Source organism: Eleutherodactylus coqui, chromosome 10 (assembly GCF_035609145.1).
Source record: "Eleutherodactylus coqui strain aEleCoq1 chromosome 10, aEleCoq1.hap1, whole genome shotgun sequence".
NCBI classification, from domain to species: domain Eukaryota; kingdom Metazoa; phylum Chordata; class Amphibia; order Anura; family Eleutherodactylidae; genus Eleutherodactylus; species Eleutherodactylus coqui.
Window position 1 is genome coordinate 81,011,378 of NC_089846.1, and position 16,036 is coordinate 81,027,413.

Consider the following 16,036-nt stretch of genomic DNA (forward strand, 5'->3'; position numbering starts at 1 on the left):
TCGAGGCACAAGAATTAAAGTGCCTCATACCTCCATCTACTCTACTGATAGCATGCATTGTGCTTATAGTGACCCTCCGCCTGGATAAAGATGACCACATCACTTCTCTGACTACCTGATGTGCGCTGAGCATTACTTTGCATCAGTAGTCTAAGATACTACATGCTGCTCACATGGCAGCACTGACCAATCGCAGCAGCGTTGTAGACTAGTGATGCATAATAATGTACATTGTTAATCAGATAGTCAGAGAAGCAGTGCGGCCATCTTTGTTTGTCCAGGATTTGAGGGTCGATTTAAAGGGAGAATTATACAGATTTGTTATTCCTTTTGTGGAGAATTGAATCTATGAGCCATTTCAGTGTAAAGGGCTTTTCCCATCTGACACTTTCATGGCAGCTGGGAGGTTCCTCCTCTGGGAGCTGCACCTATCTCTAATTCTTGCTCCCATTGCCACAGCTCGGCTGAATGCGGTGGCTAGGAGTTACGGAAATAATAGTGAATGGAAGTTATGGAAACCGTGTAGTGGCCACTTCTATGGGAGAGGCGCCTCAGGTGTTTGCATAAGTCCCGACCACCAAATTCAGTGAGGCTGGCAGCAGTGGGGGCCAGAACTAGGGTAGGTTTGGGTTCCAGAGGTGGGATCTCCATCTATCAGACTCTCATGGCATATCTTATGGGTATGCCATGAAAGTTTTAAGATGGGAATACCCCTTTAAGAAAAATGGTCATTAAAGGGTTTGTACCACAATTGATTTTTATCACCTATCCATGGGTGATAAAAGTCTGATTTGTGGGGGTCTCCCAGGGCCATAACTAAAGGCTCAGGGGCCCCGGTGCCCACCACCCCATTCCATCTGAACCCATATCCAGAGGCATAACCTGAAGATTCAGGGCCCCAATGCAAAATCTGTAACAGGGCCCCCAACTATAATGCTTTATCCATACTAATAGGCTCCCTATATGGAGAAGAGAGAGGCCTTATGGGCCTCGTAACGGTCCTGGGCCTAGGTGCAACCGCATCCCCTGCATCCCCTATAGTTACACCCCTGGGTCTCACTGCTGAGACCCCACCCAATCCCGAAAATCTGACCTTGTGTCCCCCTCTTCTTACCACTGCACCCACCGTCAGTGAGGAGGTGACTTAATGGAGTGGGGGGTCATACTTGCGCAGTGCTGCTCCATTCATTTCAGTGAGACTGACAGAAATAATCTATTACAAGCGATCGGATGTCTTCATCAGTCCTATTGCAAATGAATGAAGGGCACAGTGCATGTGTGACTGCTGCTCCATTCAATCTCATGGGACCCCTATTTTTATTATTGGTGGGGGTCTCAGCGCTAAGTCACCCACCAATCAGACTTTCATCACCTATCGTATGGACAGCTTATACAATTCCATTGCGCTACAACCCCTTTAATTTATATATTTGCAACATTGAGACCCTCCACGTAGATTTACATGAGCAACTTATACTACTTCGTTTTTAGTAGCCCTTTTAATATTTCAGCTTCCATTCTGTTTAAATATTGCATATGATGTCATTTACTGTATTTTCTATAAACTATCGGCTCTATATTTGTTTTTATTAGACTCTTTAGTCGTCTCCATTTACTCTCATGAGTCATAAAGTCTCGTCCATCCTAATTCCACTTTAAGATGCTCGGACGGTGAATAAATGGTCTCATTATAATGTAGTTGACATCTCGCAGCTCCTCGGTAATCTGTGACATGACACTTTCATTACATGAAACCAATAAGACCAGAAAATCCTCAGCTGGTGGCTAATCCGTGGAATTTTGCTGTAGAAATTTCCCAGTTTATCAAACGCGGCGCGGAGAATGCTGATGGTACCTCGGTGAAAGGATCTGATGAGACCGCTTCATGATGGCGACTCGTTCAGTATTCAGCACCGCGAACGTGGCGGCTCATGCTCCCCTTCGAAAAACAATTGCAACTTAATGTATCTATATGTAAACTTCGTTAAGCTCCTTGAGCTTTTTAATCAGCTGCCAGTAAAGCTGATGAGGCTCCCCTTCTGCATCCCAGCAAAATGACATTCATAACTCTGTTAGTACGGGTCACCTTTGGCAATGAAAGGGTTTTCCAGTGTTGTAACACTTTTTTTTCACCATATTCAAGATCTCTGCTTTGTTTCAGTGAATGGAAGCATTCTTATTTACAAATATCTACTGAACTCACAGCTGAGGGTCTGCTACAATTGTATCCAGTCTAGACAATAAGCAAAACAGATACATTTCCTGTCAGTTCCTTACAATGTTTTGCCCCTGTACAGTGTTGACTAAACCAAAACAGTTGAACTCTATTTTGGTTCGAGATTGCTAAAAGTTCGGTTTGGCAGGAACACTCCTCCTCTTCCCATTCTTTCTTCTTCCTGTCCTCATCTTCCTTTTTCTTCTCCTCCTCTTACTCCCCCTTTTCCCTTTCCTGCTTCTCCTTCTTTTCCCCCTCTTCTCCTCCTCATTCTTCTTCTTGTCCCTCCTACCTTTTTCTTCTTCTCCTACCTCATCCTCCTCTGCCTTCTTATCTGTCTCCTTTCTTATTCCTCTCCTTCTTCCTCCTACTTTTCTCCTCCTCCCATCTTCCTTCTTTTTCTTAGCTTTCTCCCTCCTTCCTTCTTCTTCCTCCCCTCTCCTTCCTTCTTTTCTCCTCCTCTCCCTTCTTCTCCTCCTTCTCCTCCGCCTTCTTCCTTCTTCTCCCTCTCCTTTCTTTTTCCATCTACCTCTCCTCTTCTTCTTCCCTCTTTTCTTCCCCCTTCTTACTCTCCCATCTTCTTCCTTCTTCTTTCTTTTCCACTTGCAGCACTGGGGTCCTAGATTCCAATTTGACCAAAAACAACATCTGCATGGAGTTTGTATGCCCTTCCTCCATGTTTCTGTTTCTGTTTCTTCTTTTCTCTACCTCCTTCTTTGCAAGAAGGAGGAGGAGAAAGAAGAAACATGGTGTTTCAGTGATTAAAACTCTTGCCTTGAAGTGCTGGGGTCCTAGGTTCAAATCTGACCAAGCAGATGTTAACCTTGATCATATTTTGGACCCCGGTACTGTTAGGAGACAGTGCCAACCACTGAGGGAGGAAGACTTTACAAAGGTTCGCTCAACACTAGTTCTGTAACATGCATCAGGTAGAGCAGAGTTTCCCAACTCCGGTCCTCAAGGCACCCCAACAAGTCATACTTTCAGGATATCCTATAGTAAGAACACCTGTGGCAATGTCAATAATTACAATACCTGTGTAATACTGAGGAAATCCAGAAAAAAGGACCTGCTGGGGTGCCTTGAGGTTTGGAGTTCAGAAACCTAGAGATAAAGTCTAGACCAGATAGTTTACAAGTGATTTTTTTTCAGAGTTTTGGCCTTTTAGATGTAAATAAGATCTTTTTCCAATAACAAACAGCAAGCAGTGGTCTTGAATATGGCGAGGAATTGAAGCATAAAGTACATTAGAAAGTTGTAAAACTTTTCACTATTTATTCATTGTTCAAATCTTCAGTATCTAGAGGTGCTTCTATGTGACTGTGGATGTGTGGTGTCATGTTTGGTGTCTGAATAGCAGTTTTTAGTAGCAGAGATGTAGCGATTTATCTGTAACCCAGGATCATTTGAGTAGTTAGTGATAATCTTGGTCTCTGGTTTATCATAGTATATATCATCCTACAGTGCCTCATGTCAGCCATACCAGATAGGACAGATAGTGGCCTCTCCTGCTTCTTGAGGTCAGAAGATTTTACAACATGCTGTAAAGTGTTTTGGTGATTAAATTATTCTGCCTGATTTTTCCTTGCACTGAAAAGACAATGGTTTCCCCTCCTGTGCTTGGCCTCCAACATACCATCAGACAAATATGACAGCCATACGCCGAATCACTTAACCACATAACCAAACAATGTAACTGACCAACCATCCAGCCTCCCAATAGGGCCCTGTAATTGCTCGATCGGGTAGGTTACTGTGACTGAACAATCAGTGATAAATCATTCGATCACGGCTGATTGGCTCTCTCATGGGCACCTAAAATTCATCATCCATCTGCTGCAAATCTCTTCATGTAAACAGGCATCTTAATAATTTGCTGAACAGAAAGTGGTGGCAGAAAGGTTTGACTAGAGGCGTGGCTATGATCCAATGAACGACTGAAACCACCCAATTATTATTCAGTGTAAATGAATGCCAAGCAAACCGCTTGTAGCATGCTCTTTCAATTTATCTTGTCATGTAAAAGGACCCTAAGCGAGGTACCAACCACCCCACCAACCACATAAGCTAATAACCAACCAAACAACCAACAAAGCATTTAAACGTACAACCAACCACATAGCCATTAAACTACCCAACCACCCAATTAACCATACAACCAACCAACTACAGAGGCACACAACCAACCACAGAAACAAATAAAGACACATACAACTACGTAGCCAAACAAATAACTAACCAACCAACCACCTAATTGACCAACCAACTTTCAGTCAGACAACCAACCACTCATAAAGGCCAGTAACCATACAACCAACCATATCAAAGATGAATATACAACCAACTACATAAGCAAACAATTAACCAATCAACCATCCTATCGAATGACCACCCAAACAACCAACAATAGAGGCAAATAACCAACCACTTACCTACCCAATTGACCAAACAACCAATCACAGAAGTAAATAACCATAAATGCTACTACATGAGTACTATTAATACTCTTGTAGTAGCACTAATTGCCATATCAGCCCAGCAATTCTTAGGTAAATGTGAGCTCTAGTGGTTGTGTACTAGCACCCTCCAACCAAAAGCATAGCCAATCAACCAACCAACCAAACAGGAAAGCAAATAACCATATGTATCAATCATCTAACAAACAAGCAACCGACCAACCTGCTAACCACAAAACAAGTCAACAGAATGACCAGAAATAACCAATCACTGACTTCCCAGACTTTAATCCCAGAGGGATGGCCTTGCACTTCCTGCCCCCGGCGCTGTCACCCGGTGTCACAATCTGCCCCATTAGTAAAGGTCTATCACTCTGCCGTTTGTAGTTGGGGATTGGCCTTCTGAGACTAACATCCCGTGAGGCTCTGTTGGGCGGAGGAGAGGCATTGGCTATCCACTCACTCCAATTAACAACCACAAATGGCGGAGTGATAACTCAAGGTCGCCGCTATCAGCTGCGTTCTCTTCATGAGACAGACTATAGTAAGCGGACAATTCAGTCATTTGGAGGCGCTCCGGGTGAAAGTGAATATTTCAATTCTGCAAAAACAACTTTCAGTGACCACAGGCAAAAAATCTGTTCCAGCTGATAAGAAAAAAACCTAATCGTGAGAGCGGCGACCGTCCTCCTCCTCCTCAGGGTTTGGTGCCGCTGAAGGTTTTATTAAGGCGTCGCAATTAATTCTTTATCTATTTATTTATTTATTTATTTGCCGGTTTCTCGCTGGCAGCCCGTAAAGTGCCGACCCCTCTGGTTTGTACTTCTCCCCTCTTCTCTCGTTCAGTCACCTACAGGCAAAAGATTAGTAATTCAGTGAAATGAAGCCTCCATGCCGGATGAAGATAAAGCAGAGTGTGAATAGTAATGTAACTTCATCAGGTTATGGCCACAGAGACATAGATTGACCTGGAGTCTCCTCTTTTTGCTAGTGCGCTCTGCCGGCTCTGCTATGTCATGTGTGAGCTGATGCTGCATTGGGATTGCACATACATTGGGTTGACGTGTGGCCGGGCTGGAAGCATGGGCATGGCATGAGCTCTGCACACCGTATACCAGATACCTTCTACGATATGAAGATGTAGCAGAGCTCACCCCGTCATCTTACTCATCATGATAACTCAGGATGATGCAATGGATTCCTACACTGACACGCCAAAAGTCCTGGACAGCGATATGTAAGTTGAGGATGAAGCAGTGTTCCCTCGGGGGGCGTCTTGGGACTTTTCCACCTGTATAAGGTGTGGGGTGTTATTTGGTGAGTGGGGCTGACACTGGTCAGCGTGCTCATGGTAAAGCGACGTGAATGATCAGAGTAGGACGAGGCGTAATAATGGGTGCCAGATGGATGAGACGTCCCATCTTTTAGTGCCGGAGGCCCCACACGTATGACCTGCAGGTCAGCGCAGCGTTCTGTGGCTTCCATAGGATGTTGAAGCAGAAGAGCCACCAGAGGCCTCTAGTACCTCCACGACATCGGGCACAACGCCTCGCCTGGGATTGTGGGGCTGCTAACTGGACCCTAGAAGACTGGCAAGATGTGTCATGGTCCGATGAGTCACTGTACCAATTGTTTCGGGCTGATGGTAGAGTCATGTGTGCTGCAGACTCCATGAAGCCATGGATCCCGGTTGTCAACAAGGTACTCAACAGGCTGGTGGTGGCTCCATACCGGTGTGGGGTTCTAGTGGCATGGGTTGGGTCCACTGGTCCACCTAAACACATCATTGACTGGTTCCTGCTGCGTTTCACTGCTGGGTGCCCTTCATGGACTTCATAGACCCCACAATGATGGATACTCCAGCAGGATAATGCTCCATGCAATCGGGCCCAAATTGTGCAGAATAGGTTGGAGGAGCTTTCTGGAGAGTTCTATGAATGGCACGGCCGACCTGTTCACCCAACATGGGCCCAATCCAGCATTTATGGGATGTGGTGGAGAGGTCCATTCACACCTGAGATCCTGCACCTACAAATCCCCTGGAGGTGTTGGGGGCATCCAGATGGCTCACATCCTTCTAGATGTTTTCCATCCATTTTTGGAATTAGTGCCATGCAGAGTTGCTGCACTTCGGTAGACTAGAGGGGTCCTACATGATATTAGTTCCTGTCCCATGACTTTTGGTACGTCCGTGTATAGCAAACCTAGCTGCAAACTCATCCTACAGATGCAGCCAAGTGTCAGTTCTCACACCAGATTGCATAATCTGCGGTTTTTCATAGGACTGCAGGTAAATCATTTGTATACAACGAGTTATGATGATGTGCATGAAAAAAACACCTCCATGACAAACTTGGCTCTGCTACATCTATGGCCACCATGTACAGTAATGCTTTAATTCTGTTCTATATGTGTCTACTGTGGAATCCTATAAAATAGGATGATTATTGGGGGGGGGGGGAGCTGTCAGAAAGAGGTGGGGCTAAGTGCAGGTTTAATTGCTTAGGGTGGCATACAGTATGCCATGGGAGTGGGGTGATGGGCAGTAACTCCAGGTACCTACATCTACCTCCTAATGATGATGTTACTTAATAACAATATTCCATATCCAACATATTAGGACAATAATAACTTCCCCAACCCGACAGGCTGCTGCTGTCTGCTGTTATCAGCCACTGACCATTTGCTTGTTGGTTTTGCTGTGAATGGATTGCCCGTGTGGAGTCCTTACTGTATGTGTCATGCATGCTCACCTCCATCTTCATTGCTTGTTTCCAGCGGTGTTATACCGCATGGGATTGCAGTAAAATGTATCTTCTTTCTTGTTGACAATTTCATGTGTAGTGAAGTAACCGCGAGAATTAACGAAGAGCTGCGGCTGCGTTCACACACTGCGCTTCTGCGTCCTGTTATTATTGTGAAGAGCCATGCACCATTTTTTCAATTAGACGTCATCTAATGACTGCAGTATAATATTCCTCGCCGCCTGACCTGCAGACTGTTGGACACATGAACTTTAGTCCGTCTGATTTAGATAACTACGGCCGCCATTGTCCTCCAGCAGAAACCAGCGGCCGGAATTGACAGAATTGGACGCAGAAATGGTAGGGTGTGAGCGCAGCCGTATTGTACTGTGCACCTACCTGCCAGAATGTGCTACTAACTGTGATGTGTTTCTTCTCTCCACCTTCTAATCCCTCTCCGCTGACCCTGCATGCAGATAACGGGGAGTAAAGCCGCGGTGAGTAACGACCCATCCCTTCTATTCTCATTGAGTCATGTTGTTAATGTTGGTCTTCAGAAGGCATCATGGGGAGGTCCTCTGATCAGGATCCTCGTTACTTGGTTGTAAAGAGCTGATCTGTCCTGCATCACACAGACATCCCATTGGACACTGTGCAATACTTCAATTCCCCTGTTGGGGGAGCTGCAGGGAAATTAAACACTTAATGGTGGATATCTCCATGTATAGTAGGCTGTTGGAGTCACAACATAGAGACACTGTTTTTTAAAAGTTTTTTGTCAAATGACCTTTCTGAAAAGTAGGAATTGTCTAACGCAGAGAACCCCTTAAAAATAGAATTCGCTCTGAAAATGTTTTCCAATTTTTATGTCAATAAAGCTCAATCGTTGTCTAATGAAAACCTCTAGAACCTCCTGATAAATGCTTAAAGGAGTATCCTGGTGAAATGAAGTTATCACCTATCAATGGACCCCACGCTCAGACCCCCACCGAGCCTGAGAACGAGGGTTCAGAGAGGGGATATGTGTCTTTAAGGGCGTGTTCGTATTCGCAGCGGAGGTTCAGTTCAGAGACTCTGTCACAGATTTGCATTGAAATGCCAGATATAATGGCGCTGCGTGCAACGCTGCTTCATCTGGGAAAATACCAGAAGGTATAAAAGAAGCCAAACAAGGTATAAAAGACTGTAACAAGGGGGCGCTGTAACAACTATGTATAAATATATCAGGGGTCAGTACAGAGATCTCTCCCATCATCTATTATACCCAGGACTGTATCAAGTGGGCGCTCTAATACCTATGTATAATATATCAGGGGTCAATACAGACATCTCTCCCATCATCTATTGTACCCAGAACTGTAACAAGTGGGCGCTCTAATACCTATGTATAATATATCAGGGGTCAATACAGAGATTTCTCCCATCATCTATTATACCCAGGACTGTAACAAGTGGCGCTCTAATAACTATGTATAGACAATACAGAGATCTCTTCCATCATCTATTAAACCCAGGACTGTAACAAGGAGGCGCTCTAATAACTATGTATAGCTATATCAGAGGACAACACAGAGATCTCTTCCATCATCTATTTATACACAGGACTGTAACAAGGGGGTGCTCTAATAACTATGTATAGCTATATCAGAGGACAATACAGAGATCTCTCCCATCATCTATTATACCCAGAACTGTAACAAGTGGGTGCTCTAATACCTATATATAATATATCAGGGATCAATACAGAGATCTCTCCCATCATCTATTGTACCCAGAACTGTAACAAGTGGGCGCTCTAATACCTATATATAATATATCAGGGGACAATACAGAGATCTCTCCCATCATCTATTTATACACAGGACTGTAACAAGGGGGTGCTCTAATAACTATGTATAGACAATACAGAGATCTCTTCCATCATCTATTATACCCAGGACTGTAACAAGGAGGCGCTCTAATAACTATGTATAGCTATATCAGAGGACAATACAGAGATCTCTCCCATCATCTTTTATACCCAGGACTGTAACAAGGGGGCGCTCTAATAACTATGTATAGATATATCAGGGGTCAGTACAGAGATTTCTCCCATCATGTATTTATACCCAGGACTGTAACAAGGGGGTGCCCTAATAACCATGTATAATATATCATGGGTCAGTACAGAGATCTCTCCCATCATGCATTTATACCCAGGATTGTAACAAGGGGTGCCCTAATAACTATGTACAATATATCAGGGGTCAGTACAGAGATCTCTCCCATCATCCATTATATCCAGGACTGTAACAAGGGGGCGCTCTACTAACTATGTAAAGATATATCAGGGGTCAATACTGAGATCTCTCCCATCATCTATTTATACCCAGGACTGTAACAAGGAGGCGCTCTAATAACTATGTATAGCTATACCAGAGGAAAATACAGAGATCTCTTCCATCATCTATTATACCCAGGAATGTAACAAGGAGGCGCTCTAATAACTATGTATAGATATATCAGAGGACAATACAGAGATCTCTCCCATCATCTATTTATACCCAGGACTGTAACAAGGGGTTGCTCTAATAGCAGTGTATAGCTATATCAGAGGACAATACAGACATCTCTCCCATCATCTATTATACCCAGGACTGTAACAAGGAGGTGCTCTAATAACTATGTATAGATATATCAGGGGTCAATACAGAGATCTCTTCCATCATCTATTATACCCAGGACTGTAACAAGGGGGCGCTCTAATAACTATGTATAGATATATCAGGGGTCAGCACAGGGATCTCTTCAATCATCTATTATACCCAGGACTGTAACAATGGGGCGCTCTAATAACTATATATAGATATATCAGGGGTCAGTGCAGAGATCTCTCCCATGATCTATTATACTCAGGACTGTAACAAAGGGGCGCTCTCTATGTCTAGAAGAGCAAAGGTTTCTACACCAACATAGAAGGAGGTTCTTTACTGTAAGAGCAGTGAGACTGTGGAACTCTCTCCTGAGGACTCATACAGGTCGGTGATCAGCGGATTAGTCTGATTGCTAGATTGGAGTCAGGAAGGAATTTCTTTCCCGCGGGCTGCATTCAGACGAACGTATATCGGCTAGGTTTTCACGCCGAGCCGATATACGTCGTCCTCATCTGCAGGGAGGGGGGGGGGATGGAAGAGCCAGGAGCAGAAACTGAGCTCCCGCCCCCTCTATGCCTCCTCTCCGCCCCTCTGCACTATTTGCAATGGGGAGAGGCAGGATGGGGAAGGGGCTAATTCGCCCCGCCTCCTTTCATTGCAAATAGTGCAGAGGGGCGGAGAGGAGGCAGAGAAGGGGCGGGAGCTCAGTTCCTGCTCCTGGCTCTTCCATCCTCCCCCCCTGCAGATGAGGACGACGTATATCGGCTCGGCGTGAAAACCATGAAAAGTCTGAATGCAGCCTAAAATGGGGATTATTGGCTTCTGCCTCATGGGGGTTTTGCCTTCCTCTGGATCAGCATTGGGGGTAACAAGCTGAACTGGATGGACATGGGGCTATTTTCAGCCTTTCATACTATGTTCCTCTTATCTCCATGTACACTGTGGATTGCTTTACATCATCAGCTTCAGACACTACAGCTGCTTTTGATTGGCCAGTGCTGCCCCGATGAGCGGTGCCGACCAGTCAGAGCAGCAAGTGGTGTCTGAGGCTCCTTGCAGTGATAAATCCTTTGTAATTTCATTCGGAATTGTGTTCACAAATCGTTCAGACATTCACTGCACCAATGAATGTGAACGACTGAGTGATCGCTGTTAACACGCAACTGCTGTTGAATACATGTTACAGCGTTTCGAAAATGCCGATCAAAATTGTGATTTTATCGATGTGATGTGTGAGAGTGGCCTTAGAGTGTCCCTTCTGCCAATGCTGTAATACGGCCTTGAGGTGGAGGAGCAGTTAAAGGGGTTGTCCCGAGGCAGCAAGTGGGTCTATACACTTCTGCATGGCCATAATAATGCACTTTGTAATGTACATTGTGCATTAATTATGAGCCATACAGAAGTTATAAAAAGTTTTATACTTACCTGCTCCGTTGCTGGCGTCCTCGTCTCCATGGTGCCGACTAATTTTCGCCCTCCGATGGCCAAATTAGCCGCGCTTGCGCAGTCCGGGTCTTCTTCTTTTCTGAATGGGGCTCCGTGTAGCTCCGTGTAGCTCCGCCCCGTCACGTGCCGATTCCAGCCAATCAGGAGGCTGGAATCGGCAATGGACCGCACAGAAGCCCTGCGGTCCATGAAGACAGAGGATCCCGGCGGCCATCTTCAGCAGGTGAGTATGAAGACGCCGGACCGCCGGGATTCAGGTAAGCGCTGTGCGGGTGGTTTTTTTAACCCCTGCATCGGGGTTGTCTCGCGCCGAACGGGGGGGGGGGGGGGGGTTTAAAAAAAAAAAACCCGTTTCGGCGCGGGACAACCCCTTTAAGGGGTTAAAATCATCTTAGTATCTTAAAGACATCCCCATCTTTTTTAGCCATCATGGAGAGCACATTGGGTAGTGCCGGTCACACTGAATACACTAAAATGTCTGCTGTGAGGATCTGTGCAGGAGTTTTGGAGAAACTTGCATTTTATTAGTAGCAGGCAGACATAAAAGAAGTCCTACATGTTCATGAGCTGCAGCTAGCCACACCCACTCTGCCCTCCAGCCAATGATTGACCACTCTCACTGTGTTCAGTAATAGACAGACAGCTGTCAATCAGTGGCTGGAGGGCGGGACTAGTTCGCAACTCATAAATATCCAGGACTCCTATAAGTAGTCCTCTATGCCTGCGCTGCCACTGATAAAAGGCACATTTCCCTAAACCTCCTGCACAGATCCCCACAGCAGACACATCACTGTAATCAGGGTGACAGGCAGTGTGATAGGGGTGCAAAGAGATGTGACAGAGTCTCTTTAAGGCTCCCATCACACTCTCACTCTCTCTTACAAAGAGCATAGGTTCTTGCTCCCTCTAGAGGAAATATAAAGCTGCTGCAGCTAAGCCACATCTTCCCAATTGACTGTGCGATGCTAATGATGAGCAGTGATGATGCTGATGATTTATTCCCCATCATACCTTCAAGAACAGATTTTGCCCTCAGATGTAATTATGGATATAACATTTTGGCCTTTTCTATTCTGGATTTCTGCTATTAAAATGAAGAAACACGTTTTTCCTATATTCCCCATGTAAATACCAAGAAAGCGCTGAGCGGAGCGGTATGCATGATTAAGCACTGGAATCCATGTACAGTAAATTAAGGATGTGACATTGAGCGGTGCCGGCAGACTGCGGGATCGATACGAGATGTCATTCCCCAGCAGCCTATCATCAAGCCTTAACTAGAAGACATTTCCCCGTTGTACGGCTCCGCAGAATAGGTTGGTGCTGGATAATCACTGCGGAGCTCTTTACATGAAGTGTCATCCAATAAGCTGCAGCTATCTCTCTGCACAAATAGGAGGACAACCAGGGGGCCGCATGGGGGGTTACAATGAGGGTCTCTCCTCTTTATGATGCACCCCACCATATGAACAGCTGTCCTCAGAGCACAAAGGAGATGACATCACTGAGTGACTCCCCAAACTAATTACTAAGGGTGCATGGTCACGGGCGGATTGTTGGTGCAGAATCCAAAGCGGGTTTCTGCCTGCGGGTTCCACAGCAATGCCCTCCATAGCATGCTGTGGAAAAGTGATTTTTCATGCACACGAGCGGAAACCAATTGCGGCTTCCGCTTGCAGATGAAAAATAACAGCATGCTCCATTTTCCTGCAGAGTCCGCATGGACGGCTTCCATTGAAGTCAATGGAAGTTCTCCGACTCGCAGTCCGTCTGTGGGAAAAGCAAGAGGGACAGATTCCACTGCGGGATTTCACATGCAGAATCCGACTCGCTCGTGTGCATGCGGGCTCTCCACTCTGGCTATTAGAGGGGCCTCATGTAGGGATCCTCCTATGCGGCATATTGGTACAGTTTGCTTAAAGCATAGCATCCAACTGAAAAGGACATTTAGGAGGAACTTTGTATGGAGAGGCATGCCAATCAGTGTAGCAGAGAGGGGTCATAATAATGCTGACTGGCAGACTGACACACCCCTCCAGACAAAGACCCTCCCACAGTAAATGTCCTTTTCAGCTTGATGCAGCCTCCTATGTCAGTGGCCCTCTTATAGCCTACAGTGATACTCTCCGAAGGTGCAAATACCCACAGAGCAGCTCGGGGCTTTCCCTAGTGCCCATGTCAATAGGGCAGAGACCCATGTATACCACATAGGGGGTCTCTGTCCTACTGTATATCAGAAGACCAGTACTTTATTACATGTGATAGTTAGGGGACCCCCAAATTGAGTGTCAGTCTGGGGAGGAGGGCAGAATCCCCATATACTGAGTATTAATTGGACTTTTGGCTATTAGGGGGCCCTGCTACAGATTTATTATTGGGGCCCAGAAGCTTCCAGCCACGTCTCAGTGTGCACACTGTTTGCACAGCCCCCCCAAACTGAGTGTCAGTCTGAGGGGGAGGGCAGAATCTCAATATACTGTGGACTTTGGGCTGTTTGGGGGTTTTCTATGACCAGTAATTCACTGCCAGCTGGGGCCCCCCACACACAGGGGCCCTTTTGTAGCTGCATTAATAGTATGGATGGTCTTGGAGTACGTTAATTGGATTTGGATCTTTAGCCTTCATTACTCCATCTGTAATGACGCCCTTGAATCAGGTTGGTCCATACAATAAGCTCAGTGCATCAGTGTTTGCGATGCTGCCTGCTGCACATTCAGCAATACCACTGACCACCAGCGGGGGGAGACAAACACTGTCCTATGGCTGCGATTCGCATTTCGCTCTCGATAGGTCGCTTTTGTTTGATATATTATTTTCATACTTTGATATCATTTACATATTTATAGATTTGTCCGTGGCGTTGTGTGAATACTAAATCTCTTCTATTAACTGGTGGGACTGTGGCGTTCGTTAGTCAAATCACTACAAGATCGATAATATAGACCCCGGTCCTGCATCGCTGCACGCTCCTTTAATGGGGAAAAGGCTGTAATGTGATGAAATAGCTGACCGCGTCTGATGAGACTCTATACACATGCAGATTCCCTGCTTAGCCGGCAGATCTCAGGTCCAGATATCGAAGGTTCCATAACAGTATCATTGGTGATGTCATCAGATCTCGCATCACATCCATTATGCCCTTTTTCTTTTCATGAATGGGTTGAATTAATTGCACCTTTCAAGGTTGCAGCAGAGCTCGATGAGTGCTGTATACAGCGACGGCTCCTCGCTGCAGGGATGTCACTGTCATTACTACTGCCTACTGTTAGTGCATGGCATATAGCTTTAATAAAGGTCCCTCTCATTACATTGTCATGGTGACAAATGTCGGACCATAACAGTAACAGCCACAGTGACCCCAAAATAATGTCTACAATGTCCCCATAACAGTAACAGTTATAATGCCCCCATAATAATGACTACAATGCCCCCATAACAGTAACAGTTATAATGCCCCCATAATAATGACTACAATGCCCCCATAACAGTAACAGCCACAGTGCCCCCATAATAATGACTACAATGCCCCCATAACAGTAACAGCCACAGTGCCCCCATAATAATGGCTACAATACCCCCATAACAGTAACAGCCACAGTGCCCCCGTAATAATGACTACAATACCCCATAATAGTAACTGCTATATACGATGATTACTGCAAGTATTGTATGTATGACGTGTTATAATGTATACAGTAGGTGCACATCAAACATCCTGAATAGAGATGAGCAAGCACCAAAATGCTCGGGTGCTCGTTACTCGGGACGAAATTATCGCGATGCTCAAGGGTTCGTTTCGAGTAACGAACCCCATTGAAGTCAATGGGCGACCCGAGCATTTTTGTATATCGCCGATGCTCGCTAAGGTTTCCATTTGTGAAAATCTGGGCAATTCAAGAAAGTGATGGGAACGATACAGCAACGGATAGGGCAGGCGAGGGGCTACATGTTGGGCTGCATCTCAAGTTCCCAGGTCCCACTATTAAGCCACAATAGTGGCAAGAGTGAGACCCCCCCTTCCCAACAACTTTTACTTCTGAAAAGCCCTCATTAGCAATGCATACCTTAGCTAAGCACCACACTACCTCCAACAAAGCACAATCACTGCCTGCATGACACTCCGCTGCCACTTCTCCTGGGTTATATGCTGCCCAACCCCCCCCCCCCCCCCCGCACGACCCAGTGTCCACAGTGCACACCAAACTGTCCCTGCGCAGCCTTCAGCTGCACTCATGCCACACCACCCTCATGTCTATTTATATGTGCGTCTGCCATGAGGAGGAACCACAGGCACACACTGCAGAGGGTTGGCATGGCTAGGCAGCGACCCTCTTTAAAAGGGGTGGGGCGATAGCCCACAATGCTGTACAGAAGCAATGAGAAATATAATCCTGTGCCACCGCCATCAGGAGCTGCACACGTGGGCATAGCAATGGGGAACCTATGTGCCACACACTATTCATTCTGTCAAGGTGTCTGCATGCCCCAGTCAGACCGCGTTTTTTTATAAATAGTCACAGGCAGGTACAACTCCGCAATGGG

The 16,036-nt window shown here is 45.8% G+C and overlaps 1 protein-coding gene across 2 annotated transcripts in view; it reads left to right on the plus strand.

Moving 5' to 3' along the window:
* The window catches only part of DIAPH2 (diaphanous related formin 2), a 1,247,874-nt gene that overhangs the window by 114,047 nt on the left and 1,117,791 nt on the right, over positions 1-16,036 (plus strand). For both annotated transcript variants that reach the window (XM_066581425.1, XM_066581424.1), the window contains one exon: positions 7,892-7,912. In XM_066581425.1, coding sequence (XP_066437522.1) covers positions 7,892-7,912 — 21 coding nt within the window. The remainder of the gene's footprint in view (positions 1-7,891; positions 7,913-16,036) is intronic.